Source organism: Macrobrachium nipponense, chromosome 27 (assembly GCF_015104395.2).
Source record: "Macrobrachium nipponense isolate FS-2020 chromosome 27, ASM1510439v2, whole genome shotgun sequence".
Classification (NCBI taxonomy): Eukaryota; Metazoa; Arthropoda; class Malacostraca; order Decapoda; family Palaemonidae; genus Macrobrachium; species Macrobrachium nipponense.
The window spans coordinates 37,773,339-37,788,667 of NC_087216.1; the positions used below are offsets into that span (position 1 = coordinate 37,773,339).

Here is a 15,329-nt window from a genome sequence, read left to right on the forward strand (position 1 = left end):
GGGCTATCCCAAATCTACTTCCTGGTAGGTGGGTGTTGGGATGGGGGTTTGTGGCTGTTTCCAGGCCCTCCCCTCCCACTGCCCCGGTACCTAGTAAATGGAAGACACGAAGGTAGTCGTTTCTGTCTTCCGATATGTACCGGTGACTCATGGTGGGATGGAGAAATACAATTTTATTGTTCTTTGGCGCGTTTTCATTTCGGCCATCTCTCGTTGCAAAGCCTGGGTCGCGTTTCGTTTACCGAGAAATCTCATGACGAGTAGTCTAAAAGATTAAATGGAAACGTTGCGGCACTTGGTTCTGGAAACGCAAAACTATATTTAAAACACACTGTTATTGGATGCCTCATTGTTTGTAAATGTATTTGACTTACTAAGCGAGTAAAACCTTCAAGTAATTTAATCTTTCTCATAAGTCAATACGCAAACGAAAGCCTACTTCCACAGGGAAATACAGAACATCCTTTATGTTATACGATGTCTTTCACAAACTCAATTATTATTCGTCTACTACAAAGCTGGAATGCAGTATAGCCTACGTTCATCTCTTTATATACCAGATGAGTACTAATGCTACTGCATAAGCTTTTTACAACCATGTCCCTGGCGCGCTGCTGTTGTGAAATGGAAGAGGAGGTGGCACCCCTGTGCAGTGACATCATACACAAACCGGCCAATGAGGTGCGCACGACTGACGTCACTTCAGTTCAGCCAATGGCGTGGTGCGAGGCGAGCTGCTGCTGCTGTGTATAATATGTCCAGAGCGATTTGGAAGAGACTCACTCAGTGGGACTACTACACGAGAGCACGGTCGTTTGAGAGCGTCAGAGTTAGTGTCGTTCATGGACTGTAATGCCCAGTGAAATAAATATGTTAGATTCTGACCCGTATAAGGTACGTCTGCGTCAGTGAGTGCTCCCTTCATACCTCTTCCATCGCCTGACGTCTTGAGAAAACGGATACGATAAAGCTGTGTTGTGTTTTTATTTCAATAAGTGAATCTATAGTACCAGTGGTAAAAGCAAGTGTCTTTGTTGTGAGTTTTATCATTCTGTAACCCGCCAAGATGTCTCCTGGTATACTTCAAGATACAAGTCTGCTTGAACTACATTCATCCGACGTAAGAGAATCGTACACATTGACTATTTTTCTTGGACTTCCTATTCATGTGGCTTAACATTTCTCCTTTCATTTGGACATTAATTAATCACCTGTTACAGCTTCAGTCGTTTTCTACATTTTCACTGTAGTTTTTGGTTGTGGATTGACTGTGTGGTAGACCGAAGCGTGTAGACGTGTGTGTGTGTTATTTTGTGCATGTGTAGTCAATGCTAAGGCGTTAGCTTACCGTATGTTTCCTGCACGTTGCGTTGAAGTTTCTTTTCACTTTCCATACTCTTAACTCTGGCACGCAACGCGACTACTTTCTCTACACAGATTTACCTCTTTGTGAATATCTCTCTACTAACACGTTACTCGCTGACTTTCAAAACTGCAACAACCTCGACTCCTTCAGTTACCACCACCAGTGCCGGGAAGGTGCAGAATTTCATGAGTTTATTTTTTCTGGTTATTATGTAGTAGGCTTAAGCAAAAGTTCATTTGAAGCCACATCAAGATCGTAGTCGATCTATTTATGAAATATGCACCGACCTATGGACTGGTATACTAATGACCATTACTGCTTCTTCTCTGCTTGAATGGTAAATTGTGCTGCTTAATAGTCTGTGGAAACGAGTGATTTGTAACGTCGTGCAGGAAAATGTGATAAAGCCATTTAGCCTAACTCATGGTATTCGTATTCAGATGAACGTAGGCCTAATTTTAGATTTTCAGCCAGGTCAAGCCGTCCCGTTAGCCTACCCAAGGCTTACTGGTAGGCTGTGTCGATTTTCGAGGGGCTCAAACTTCAATGTTATGGCCAGTTGTGGAAACAGTACTTAAAACTGCCTTTAGTTCCGTAGGTGCAGTGGGAGTATGTGTATTATATATATATATATATATAATATATATATATATATATATATGAGATATATTATAATATATTATATTATATGGTAGATCTAAGCCGATAGTGATAAGGCTGGTGATAGAAATTAGTAATTAGTGATCAAGGGACACAAGAGACTATATATGTTATTTGGCAATTGACCCGTCGTTAACGAACAAAGTGAACGAAAGAAATGAGAGAGTGAGATGGGTTGTGTCAGAGGGCATCCTGTTTGATGCATAACTTTCGCTTCTCTCTCTCCTCATCTCATCTCTCCTCAGTCTCTCTCATCTCCTCTTCTCTCTCTTCGTCTCTCTCTCTCTCTCCTCTCTCCTTCCTCCTCTTCTCTCTCTCTCTCTCTATCTCTCCTCCTCTGCCAGGGTGTCCTAGATGTTATAATTTATATATATATATATATATATATATTATATATATATATATATATATATATATATATATATATATATATATATATATATATATATATATATATATAAATTAATATTATATTATAATATATCTATATATACACTATATTATATATAGATATATAAGATATATATATATATATATATTATACATATATTTATATATATATAATATTTATATATTATATAATATATATACACATATAATATCTATTTATTTAATTGCATATGTAGTATATATTTTATATGGTAATTTAAGCATGTCACGTGTAATTCTGGTTAATTTTTTTGTGGTGTATTATTGTGAGGAGTCAGTTTGCATTTCTAAAAGCGTTAGTTAAATTTTTGCTAATATTAACGGAATTTCCGTCAATAACATTCCAATGCCATCCAAATAAGCTAGCCATCCAAGACGGAAGTGGAGACCAGGCTTAAGTTAGCAAAAAGTGGTAGTATTGCCCGTCATGCTGCCAATGGCTACCCCGTGATTTTTTGTGATCTTTCAAAATGTTATAGGCTTCACATTATGCGTTTAATATGCGAAAGGTTCAATTCATGGAGAATAATATAGTTTACCTTTATCCTTATGCCCCCTTAGCTGCAAAAACCAGAGAAACTTGAAAAGTGACGCAACGTTGCCCCTGAGTCTCTATGGACTCAAACGAACTAAATTGTTCGGTTGGCGTAGTCTCCAGGGAACCCCGTTAGTGGAAACCTACTATCGACGGAATGTTATGGGCTCTTAGATACGAAAAGTGTATACCCTAGGGATTACCAATTCACGAGGATTATGTTTTGAAGGCATCTGCAAACACAAGTAGCATTGGGAGGGCGAGTTGTCAGGTGATGCTAGAGATGGCCATGTCTGGCTTTCAGTGAAACTGGTCGAGTGGCGATTTCAGGGTTTACCTGCCGAAGGTTTTATTTCAGTATATATATTAATATACAGGTTTCTGGCAGGAAATACCTATTTCCGGAAGTGTAATGCTAACTAAAGTATGCCGTTCTTTCACTTGGGTGGTTGTAGTATTGTGCTTGCCGTATCGATTCTTGAATGGTTTGGGTGTTGTTTACGAATATAAAGGCACTTTTTGGGTTTGGAGGAACAGTATCCTATATCAATGTAATTCAAGAGAATCACTTGAGTGATCAGGCAAGCAGCAAAATAATACTCACCTACTCCATAACAGCTGGCGTGGAAACTACGTAATTCGAATCCACTTCTTTAGCCCACAGTAGCACTGTTTGTTTGTGAACAGATTACTTGGTATTTCTTGAAGTTTGCCCAATTGTCATTTTCGTCTTTTAATGGTATAGTATGTATGCTCAGCAATCAGCGACCGCATGTCTGTCTGTCAATTGTCAGAACATTGGAGCATTCCTATCTTTCTGTTTAATAACATGTGAATTCCTATTTCATCAAAAGTTATAGAAAAAAAAATCAATAATCGGGAAGTACCAGAGGAGAAGTAGTAAGCTATGATAAGACGGATAATCGTCAGCATAAGAGAGAGGAAGAGCATAGCATGTAAAATGGATTAACATATCCGTCCTTCCCTTAATTAGGCATTATTATAGAATTCTGGATAAGGTATAAAAAAAAGGTCCAACCCAAGGCCCAGATAACGCAGAGCGTTATACACTAATTCTCCGAATGAATAGGGTTGGTTTCTTCACGTTTCTGGTAAACACAGGCGGTTTCGAATGGGATAGTACCTACTCTTCCCATTTCCCTAATTTTTTTAATGATTCTGGTAAGATAAAGATTTTTAGTTTTTGTTGCCGTTTGCCTCACGAGTGAAGGTGACACCATGTCATGTGGGTATGCTGAAAACATCTTTTTGCTATGGGCTGATCAGCGCATCGTGGGAGAGGTCACGTTTTGACATAACCAGCGTCCTTGTTGGGTGCATGTGAACCCGCAGATTGGGGGGGGGGGGGGAGACCGGGTTAGTGGTGAGAGGTGTAAGGCTATGTATGTAGCTATGTGTGTTGATGGGGTAACATCATTCTTATTAATAGAAATTGACCACGTTTTTACTCTTCTGCTTATTGACAAACTGTTTAGCATTGAAATGCATACGCCCGAGATGTGTGTAATTTGTAAAATTCTTTGCATTTTACTTCACTGAGAGCTTCGTCTTCCAATGTCTTGCGTATTTGTAAGCCGATGAAGGTTGTTGATTGACTATTTGTCCATTTCACTCTTTTGAGTTTTTGTACGTGGTAATATTAGAGACAAATAACTTATTAACTTGGCATTCCCTTTACCCTAGGATTATCTTATCGGTTGTTTAAATATGGGACAGAATCTTGCTTGCTTGTTTGTTTACTTAATTTTCAAGCAAGTTTAAAAGCAGACAAATGTATTTAGGGACGGCCGGCGATGGTTAATGGCGAGAAACTTTGTTTCAGACATCAACAACGAATCGTGCGCTATTTGACATGAATTCTCGTGTCCTAAGGTGGTTTTCCCCCGGATATTGGTTTCCAAAATTTTCAAGTAACTTCTGAGAATGAGTTTGATGATGTGTTGATAGGTTTCTGTTACTTGTGTACTTATTCAAGCTACTATACATACAGTTCATTCGTTGAATTATTTTTGTCCGTACAAGATCCCCTCGGCCCTGAATATTGAGGAATATCTGATTGTTGAATTCAACAATAACAACAACAGTGATAGCAACGGCTTGACTACTATCAATTCTTGAGTTGTCCTATCATGATGTTAGTGTTTTATTAAGCTGATTGTCGATGTTTTCAATCATTGGTCTAGACTAGAGACTTCGATCGTTTTATTTTTCAGTTTCGGTCACTGGGATAAGTCTAGAAGGTGGTCTTTCTGGGCACACAAAGAAGCTTTGTATATACAAGGGGTGGAGCGTTCGAGAGAGCGACCACAGGATTGCTCTCAAGGCAAGACAGCTGACGACAAACTGGTGCATCGGGAATAGGAATGTGATGCCTCCATAATTCGTGTGCGTGCCATTTTTGTAGAGAAGGGAAAGAGATGGTTGATATCTTTATAAGAATTTGCTTGTGAATAAGTTTTGCTTCCACATTCGTATGGAGGACAGGAACCAAACCCAAGCGATTGAAACACCACGGGGAAGGTTACAGGCAAGGTGCTGTGTTCGCAGTAGGCCTATATGCATTGTTCCCTGACGTAGACTATTGCAGTGGTAGGGAGGCATAATATTTTTCCTCCTTTTACAACGTAGATCGTTCATGGGGCTACTTTTCCACATTCTTGTTTGTGCGCGAGTCTTAATTTCGGGCGCAATGCTTATTTTGCTTGTATAGTGTTTTGTTATAGTGCTCGGAAAATCACGATACCTTTGTGCAGGTATTCACTCATACTTGTCAAGTTTTAAGTTGTATCCACTGGACAGGGTGCAATGAAGCCAGTGGATCTAAAAGTAAACATGGAATCCTGCCCAGTTTCGCCGATGTTCATTGCGGCAAGTAAAGGACCAGATAACATTTGAAAAGGGTCTCAGAAATAGCTGTTTTATTTCGGGGAAGGTTTTAAGTAACGCAAGAAGTGCGTTAAGGATGTAGATAGTTTGCTATAGAGGCTTGTTAGCATGTTTGAGAAGAGGCCATAAAGCAAGTAATCCCATAGTGTTTGCTCAGACCCTGATGTTGGAACGTTCTTGAATCCCCTTTTGTAGGAGAGGAAAGCATTCAATGAAGCCAGGTTGTTTTTATGCAACAGCTTTTGTTTATTAAGAGAATTTATTGAGCTATCAAAAGTACATTTCTACCTGGAAGCCGTAGTATTGAAAAAAGTATAATTCTGATTTGTTTGTATTGAGTTCTCTCTCTCTCTCTCTCTCTCTCTTCTCTCTCTCTCTCTATCTCTCTTATATACATATATATATATATATATATATATATATATATATATATGTGTGTGGTGTGTGTGTGTGTGTGTGTCGGCCATTCAGCGCATGGTTCAGTTTAATGAGGAAGTTGGAATGGCCGGACAGCAAGATAACAAGATCCGGAGAATAAAGATGAAGTACAAGGGAGCCAAAGGCGGAACTGGGAGAAAACCCCCAAGTTGCAGTCTGAAGTTTAATAGAGGTTGGACGGTTGAGTTGAATAAAGGAAGTGGGAATGGGGGTAAAAGTCAAAGGCTAAAGAGGTCCAAGGGATGCTTCAAATACCCTTTTGTAATGCCTATAGTGCGCCATGTTTAGTTTCTCTGGCGGCACCACCCCCCGCGTGGAGAGAATTATCAATCCCGCTCGCGAGAGAGAGATCTTGGGAAAAGTGTCGTAGAAAAGGTAGATGTTATAATTTAGTCATTTATTTCATTCCAAGAGCTCCTTAATTCAGATGTAGCTTTTGCAACGCTTCATGCATGTTTTTCCTTCGAACGTATGCAGAAAACAGAAGTTTGAGAAATACAAGCAAACCACCCCGACACTGGCCACCTTTTTGCCTGTTAGGAGACTGACGCCGGACGTGTCTGAAGCGAAACAACGCACACGTTGCAACAAGTGGTACATATAATGTACAAAAGTGACCTTGCCTCCCGGATGCGTTGGACCAAATGAAAGTTGCACCGTACCAGGGAAGGAGAGTTCTCTTACTTTCTGTCCCATGATGAATCTCAGGCACTTTCACCCACAGTTTTTTCTCCTTTCCTTTTAAAGGAAAACAGTTTCCTCTCTCTCTCTCTCTCTCTCTCTCTCTCTCATATATTTTTTTATGAAAAGAATATATGAATGGAAATCACGCCCGCCCTTTATTCCATAGTTTGTCTAGGAAGGGATGGATTCTGAAATATTAGTTAGGGTAATAAATGGGTGGTAGACTTTCATTCCAGATATTTTGAGGAATGGCGCGTATATTGTAATAGGTAAAGCAGTCTCTCCTGTGAAAGAAACCGTCCGTTATTTATGGTCAAGATAGTACTATTACAGTAAATTGAAAGCGTGAAGTGCTCTCCCAGCTAGTCTGTATTTCATGTGTTGATATAGCGAAAAGTAGAGTAGTGAATGACTATTGGCATGCCGAGGGACCAAACCAACAACGCCCCAAAGAGGAGAGAGGTCGGCTCAGTTGGGGGGAAGGGGGGTTACAGAGAGGGGAAGTGACACCCCCTGTAGACGGTCATACAACAGGTGGTTCCCCCATCAGAGGATGGGATGGTGTTCGTCGCTGTTGGTGACTCGAGAGTGAGCTGGGAAAGTTAACAACGGACGGGGAGGGAGCCAGATAGAAGGAGCGAGTAGGCGTCTAAGCTTTGACTCCGGCTGCTGTGTAGGCAGTAGAATTCGTTATAGTGATTCTCTCTCTCTCTCTCTCTCTCTCTCTCTCTCTCTCCTCTCTCTCTATCTCTCTCTCTCTCTCTCTCTCTCTCTCTCTCTCTCTCTCTCTCTCTCTCTCTCTCTCTCTCTCATATTCGTTGCCTGTAGCATTTGCCTATAGGGGCTGCTTTTGTCGTTAGAATTTTCCCGCTGCATTGGTTAATGTCTGCCGTGTAGAACGCAATCTATATTTTTTTTGGTCGTTGCAGATGTTGAAAGTGTCAAATGGATTTCGAGGTTGTCTAGGTTTAGTCTGTGAAATTAGATTGTATGAGGGGTTAGCCTATTTGAAATGCTCATAAGTAAATATCGCAACTGCATCCTACACCCAATAGGCAGTGTGAGAGAAAGTGTTAGTTTGCATGTGCATGTTGATGGTTTCTTAAGAAGCATGTTTTGACTCTAAGTACTTTGATCAGAATGACATGGTTGGACACTGAATGTTACCTTCCGGTCACACAAAACAGCAGACCCCTTCGGTAGTCTTATCACTTCGGTTGCACATCGGAGACCAGTGCCATTTGTGTGCGCTAGGCTTATTGCCCTGAATGGATAGTTTTATCGGATTGGTCATATGTACGATAATAAGCGGTAGTTGTGTATGTACCTTACAAGTATATCCCACACCTTTAAATTTGCAAACCAGGACGGCGGAAAGAACCCTCACTTTAGCACCCCTTGTCTGTTTCAATATTATAACAATAACGCAAGAAGACAGTGTGTCGTCGTCATTGTAGAGCCTAGCTTACCCGTCTCTCCTTTCACTGGAATGCAAGACAATGAGATCTTTTCTCCAGTTTGCTCATCTCCTGCCTGTAGTAGATCGCGTCATAGAACACCAAATCTTGAATATGATCCTCCGTGACCCACTTTCCGCAATACGAGTCGAAATAACCGCTGTTGTGTGTGTGTTTGTGTGTGGGATGGGATGGAGGTAAAGTAGCAAGTGAGGAATGGAGAAACACCAACATGGCCGGGAACTTTCTACAACCGGTGGTTGACGCCAGAGAAAGGCTTTGGGGTTTAAACTGGAAAACTTGCATTCATTCTAATTCCTTCGTGTGTGTCCTTAGTGAAGGGAGGATCGCGTTTCTAGATCTCTCCCCCCTAGACACGAGGGAAGTATTAGAGCATTCAGCTCTCAAACTGAAGAGACCAGTGGTCGATTCTTTAACCAGATAACCAGATGATAGGGACTTTTCCACAAATCTATTATACTCACTCACCCTAGCCATTTTGTATAAGTACCAGTTTGCTAGTTGCTTCGATGTTGCAGCAAAGACGGGGAGAAAGAATGCACCAGGCTTGAATGTTTAGTGCTCCTTCAAAAAAATTTATGACACCAAACATTGGTAAAGCCATTCTTCAAACAGTTTCTCTTCTCTCTCTCTCTCTCTCTCTCTCTCTCTCTCTCTCACACACACACACACAGTGTGTTTGTCCCAAACCGTTTGGGTTCTCTCGTACTACTTTGCTCTCTTGGGGTTCCATTCATATTAGAATGCCTCTCCCCTATCTTGGGGCCTCCTTGGTTTTTTACCTTTTTTTTTTCAGTCTTCCACACGGTTGCTCCCCCCCCCCCCCCCCCCCTGCCCCCCCCCCCTCGCAGACTTCCACCCAGCGTTCTCCATAATGGCATGTTTCGAATATCCATTTTTGATCTGACATAAGTTGTTAATAGTCTTTTGTTTACTTCTATAAAGTTGAACAGAATGTTACATGGAATGAATACGTGCAGGACGAGATACCCGACTTATGACACGTTAGAGAGAGAGAGGAGGGGGTTCAGAAGCTGTCCCTTGTCTTGTTGTGGTGGGGGGGGGGGGATGCTTGAAGTGCTAGTCGCCTCATATCACGTAGTTTGTTTATGTAGTATAATAAAGTTTTTAAAACTCGCAATTTTTTTTGGCGATTGTATTATATCACAAATTGATCAGTCTTGTATAGGGAGATCCTGAAACTCCACTTCCTGTGGACAGGCTTAGTCATGAGTGTTACGGATTAAAATATATCGGGTTGTCTAACCCTTCGTGTATATATCTTTCTTAATGCTTGCTTTTTTTGGGAGAATAACAAAATCGTTTGATAGTATCGGTTCGCTCTCATTTGCTTAGAAACTGCTGTTGTTAGCGCCATTGTACATATATAATTTTCAATTTTGAGTGAAAAAACCCCCTTTTGAATTGAATATATAATATATATATATATATATATATATATATATATATATATATATATATAAGATATGTATGTATGTGATTGCAAGGGCTTCCTAACTATTTGCTCTATCTTGTTGTCGCCTGCTTAATAGTTTTGGTTGATTGTTATGTTACCACTGATGAGAACCAACTAAACCGTTTATGTTTGTAAATACTGCACTGGACATTTTGAGAAGTGAGCTTTGAATTCTGTTGTAAACTACTGCGGGATTATAATACTCCCATTTTTTTTGGTATTGTGCAGTTTGTTTGATTAGGTTTGAATTTTGAGAAAGTTTTACATTATGCCCAATTTTTTAATGGTTAAAAACTTTGAAATCTATTTTACTTCTGCCACATTTTGTGATAATCAATAGGAAAGGTCAGTGATGTGAAGCCAATTGTAATGAATTTTCATTTTTCCACAGACTGTGTTGCGTGCAAGGTGGGATGTGGATCACAAAGCAGTTGGTGGCCACCTACCTTTAAGTAAGAGAAACTCCACTCCAGTTGGAGCGTCCATGGCAGCGTCTACCGCCCACTCCCAACTCCTTCAAGTTCAAGCTAAAACCCAGCTCAGTCCACTCACACAAATGGAAACTCCCAATCTTCACCGTCGCCTCGACCGCTCACACTCCGAGCCCGTTGTCAAAGGAGGGGAGGGTCGCCAGGCCAATTCATCTCGCTACAAGACGGAGCTGTGCCGACCCTTCGAAGAGAATGGATTTTGCAAATATGGTGACAAGTGCCAGTTCGCCCACGGCCATGCTGAACTCCGAACTCTTACTCGACACCCTAAGTACAAGACGGAGCTGTGCCGAACTTTCCACACGATTGGATTCTGTCCTTACGGTCCCCGATGTCACTTCATCCACAACGCCGAGGAACGTCGAGGGGCTTCCGCAAGTGCAGGAACTCATCCTCCCCTATCTCCCAAGAAGATGCTACATGTAGCGAACTCGATGGGATTGGGAAGCACCGCCGAATCTCCAACCCCACCCGCGTCCCTTCATGGGTCGCCAACGTCATCTGCAGGCTCTTTCTTTGATGATACCTTCTCTCTCTTCCCTGGTGGTGGATGTGGCCTATTGGACAACCTGGCTGTTGGCTTAGGCGGCGCCGGGCTGGGAGCGGGTCCTGGATCCCCCAATGGATCTTCTTGCAGCGGCCAGGGTCTGAGTGATATGGATTTGGTGCGGGAAGGCACCCTGCTTTCCCTAGCTGGGTTAGATACTCCTCCGGTCAGCCCTGTAGAATCCCTGGCAGGGGATCTGGACTCCCTTTCCCTCTCCTCTTCCCATTCCTCCTCTCCAACACCAGTGACGAGTGCCCTTGATATCTCCCGGTCATTGAGGCTGCCCATTTTTGAGCAGCTGAGCGAGCAGGAAATCGTCGTGGGAGCTCAAAACGTGTGATAAGCTGCAGCACCGCCTTGCAGAAACATTGTGAAGGAGATGAGATGTCCAGTGCTTGTTTGGCTGCCGTGGCTGATGTCTTATGCTCTTGCTTCTCATTCTCCACTCAGGTTTGATGGAAACATTCATCAATGGAGGTGGGATGTGGTTCCATGTTGTGACGTGGGTTTTGCTTGATGTGTTCCCTCTTGAGCCCAGAAATATAGGTGAAAGTCTAGGAAGTTAGATGTTTTGGGCCTAGTCTATTTAAGTATAAGCAAAGTTCTGCAGTAGTAACATTAACAGTCCCACCTTTATCCTGATGGTGTTTTTCCATCAGCCAAGAAAAAGTCTTCAGTTGAGGCTGTCGGTCACACCAAGCTTGCCACTACATCACCTCTCATCTCCCAAAAACCTTGTATAGCGTGAAGTATGTCGAGCCTTCAGGGATCCTGCTGAACTTCTGGATCTCTCCTCGTCGCTTGTGTACTGCTTGTGATATCGGGGCACCCCTCTGGTCCGTGCCCAATACCCCCTTAGAGTATATGGATTTAAAATACCAGAGCAGGAGGAGTGATCTCGAAGTTGCAGGGTATCACTGGGTTCCATACAAAACTAACACAGCTCTGTACAGATCAAAGTTCGTTTGAGTTTTTCACCTTTTGTAATTACGAAAGAACTTGTATTTATGTAATTTATTTATTTGAGTGAAGTAGAAAAAGTAATTTATCTTTGTACTATACCTAGATGCCATAACAGTTCGTGTTATTGAGTTTGTCGCCTTACATTTGAATGTCGTTAGTCCAGCTCACTTCTGCTTATCCGGCTGAAATGTATAATTATAATTATTGTAAAGTACAGATACATAGTATATATATTATATATATAGTCTATATAAAGCATTATGAAATATCCGTGGATTCTTTTAAATAGTGCTGGAGTATGGATGGTAGCAGAGGGGAAGTCAGCTTCTATTGAACACTTGATGGTAACGAGTGCAGCAATTCTGTTCATTTGCACTCCTTTGAGATCCTTACAGATCCTTAGAGATCCTCACAGATCCCCCAGCCAAAATGGTGTCGGATGAGCTGTGGACGCGGGTTTTAACGACAGATTTTTTTTTTATTTAAATATTAATTATTGTCTTCTGTCATTGATCATAGCCATATATATACTGTATTGAAAAATTACTTTGGACGCCTACTAAATTGAAGCATTAAGGTTATTAATATGCAAGTTGAAGAATTTTAGGTTTTAGACCTGTCCTTCTTGTAGTAAGTTTCCCACCATCCTCAAAACTGTCTTGTCATTTTTTGTTTTCTTTCAATGCGTCCTTCCTCTTTTGAATACCTAAGAAGTACAAGTCCATTTCTCGCCTGTCGTGTATTTTTCCAATTGAACGATATCACAGAATGTAAGAAGTCATCGATTTTATAAATATAGATTTTGTCTAGACAATCAATATTTTTTTCATTTGATTTTCTCTTATGTTTGATCAACCATCACCTGGGTAAGGTCCACCAGGCTGTTTTTATATATATTTTTATATATAAAAAGGTGCCACAGTTTTTATGCCCAGCAACCAAAGAAGAATGCAGTTTAATTTGGTTCCGAAGAATTTTTTTATTGCATCATTTTTCACCGGAAGCCCCATCATGTAATTTTTCTTTTCCTTCTTCTATGATTAGTTTTATTTATTTTTATTTTTAGAGCGTACAACTTTCTGTCAGATGCTTTATTCGTTTTCTTCCGTTTTTTTCCAAAAGGCAGTTATTTTTCCAATATATATATTATAAATATATACAGTAAACATAATATTATATATAGAATATGATTTTTTTTTTATTTGCCAGCACGGCAATTTACCTATTCAGCGTTTTTAATGGTTTCATAAGCCAATAGTTGTGAGGGTGAATGCAACCCAGTAGAAATAATGATATAACGAGATATCCCATTTATGTTGGTTCCTGACACATCAGTTCATGTATGGAAAGCAGCCAACTTTTTTTTTCAACCGAAAGTAATGCATTTTCACCATAAAGGTTCCATTCGAAAGGCTAAGTAATTCCAAAGGAAACTTTCAAGGTTACCGTAGTTAATATCTAATTTACTGATTGAACATGTCAATGTCATCATGTGGGAGGGGTCCGTCCATCCACGGTTGTATGTGTCAGGTTCCACATGAAGGGAGGTCGAATCACAACTGAAGGCCTGCAAACTTGACCCTTAACACAAGGGGAGGTAAGGTCGTTTTAAAAGGTCACAAGGCCTCGTGGCGCCAGCAAACGAAAAAAAATTGCCTTTTTTAATTCTGTGTCATGTACATTGAATCATGTTTTGAGTTTTATTTTTGTATTGCTAATTTAAAAATTGGAGTCAATTTTTTTCTTCCATTTTGAGTCGACCTGGCACTCCCTCTCTGTTAAAAAACAAAAAAGACATGCTGTGGGAAGGAATGTTGCATGGCCTAATAATAATAAGATATTACGGAGTCTTTAATTATATTGATGACTATGCCCTGTTCAAATGCCAAACTAACATTATTTAGGGGAACATTTTACGTGTTGTAAATTCAAGTGTTGAGAAGATATCCTCACTGAGACATTCATTCCAAGTTTGGTCGAAGAGCATTACAAGTAGTGTTTTTGAACCTCAAGCTAATTAACCCACACCTTTTTATTATTATTATTATTATTAAATTGGATTTGTAATATTTATGAATCCTTTTACCTGATCCTACTTCCTTAGGAGGCTCTTCCTTCCCCCCTTGGGGGAATCCAAGGGGCGTTGCTCGCGCTTTAAGACGCCTCGCTCACTTTTTTTTTTTGTTTCCCCCGTTTTGGGTATCTTTATTTCTCTACGAAAATGCTTATTTTTTTCTTTGCTTCCAGAGCTCCTTATTCTGGCTGTATATTATAATATTATTTATATCTATTATTATTATTATAATTATTATTAATCGCTAGGAGTTTTTTTAATTTAAAACAAGAAATGATTGATGTAAGTTGTAAGCGAAATGGAAAAGGTTTGCAACTGGCTTGTGACACATCTTTATTCCCCTTTCACTCCCCCCCCCCTCCCCCTTGCCGTGGCCATGGCCTTCAAACACAGGGAAGACGCGTTAATTCAGTGTTAACGGTCAAGTCTTGACTTTGTGGACTCAAGCCTTGTCCGAACTGCTTTGGAAAATAAACGAGACAAAAAAAAATAACGTAATAGGAATTGCAGTGTACATAGATGGAAAGATTAACTAGAAATGTCATTTGCTTACAGCTGTTTTTCTGCCATCTTGCCTTCATGTATTTTTGTTTCAGAGACTGTCTGTGTTGTACGTGTTTTATTTATGATATAAAAGTTGGGAGTCTGAATAAATATCGAAGTCGTAATGTGCCCATTACGAGTTGTTTCGGCATTTTTAAAAACAAGTGTGTTTTAGTTCTTTTAAATTATTCAGGAAATGTTTGCTTTTAGTTAGTATATTTATGAACCTTCACCAGCTGATGATTGTGTCCACATCATTTTTTGACAAATGAAATTGATTTATTTCTCACTTCATTTAAAACAAATCTCCCAACAATGGCCCACCATTGGAGGTCTTAACAGATGCGTGTCTTCAAACGGCTGTATGCTTGGAATGGTTATCATTATAATCTCTCCATTAATTAGAATTGTCCAAAAAAAAAAGTTGCTCTTATTTGGAGGTAAAATATTTAAAAATACATGTGTACCAAGAGAGAAAAATCATTAAAAACTTTTCTAATTTTCTAATACAAGTGTTTCTTTTATTATATCCTGTTTAGAGTTAAATATGTTATTAGTCATAAGTACAGATTCCCGTACATATTTAAATTACGGGAAGAGGAGTTTGAATGAGTCCAATCAGTGGCGGATTTAAGGGGGTTGGGGCGCCTGGTTACGCCCCCCCCCCCTGGATAGATTAGTGTGTAAATCTCAAAGCTATCATTAAAATTTGATAATGTGTACCCACTGCACACGCG

General features: G+C 40.3%; 1 protein-coding gene across 2 annotated transcripts; it reads left to right on the plus strand.

Annotated features, from left to right (window-relative positions):
- The first annotated feature begins 740 nt into the window (after positions 1-740).
- On the plus strand, positions 741-15,104 carry LOC135201032 (mRNA decay activator protein ZFP36L1-like). Of its 2 annotated transcripts, none has more exons than XM_064229879.1 (2): positions 741-894; positions 10,366-15,104. In XM_064229879.1, exons 1-2 carry the CDS (start codon positions 853-855, stop codon positions 11,350-11,352), a joined length of 1,029 nt encoding a protein of 342 aa, XP_064085949.1. In that variant the 5' UTR covers positions 741-852; the 3' UTR covers positions 11,353-15,104. The 2 variants fall into 2 exon arrangements, with proteins under 2 accessions (XP_064085949.1, XP_064085948.1); XM_064229878.1 differs by having other exon boundaries at positions 767-1,120.
- The last annotated feature ends 225 nt before the right edge of the window (positions 15,105-15,329 follow it).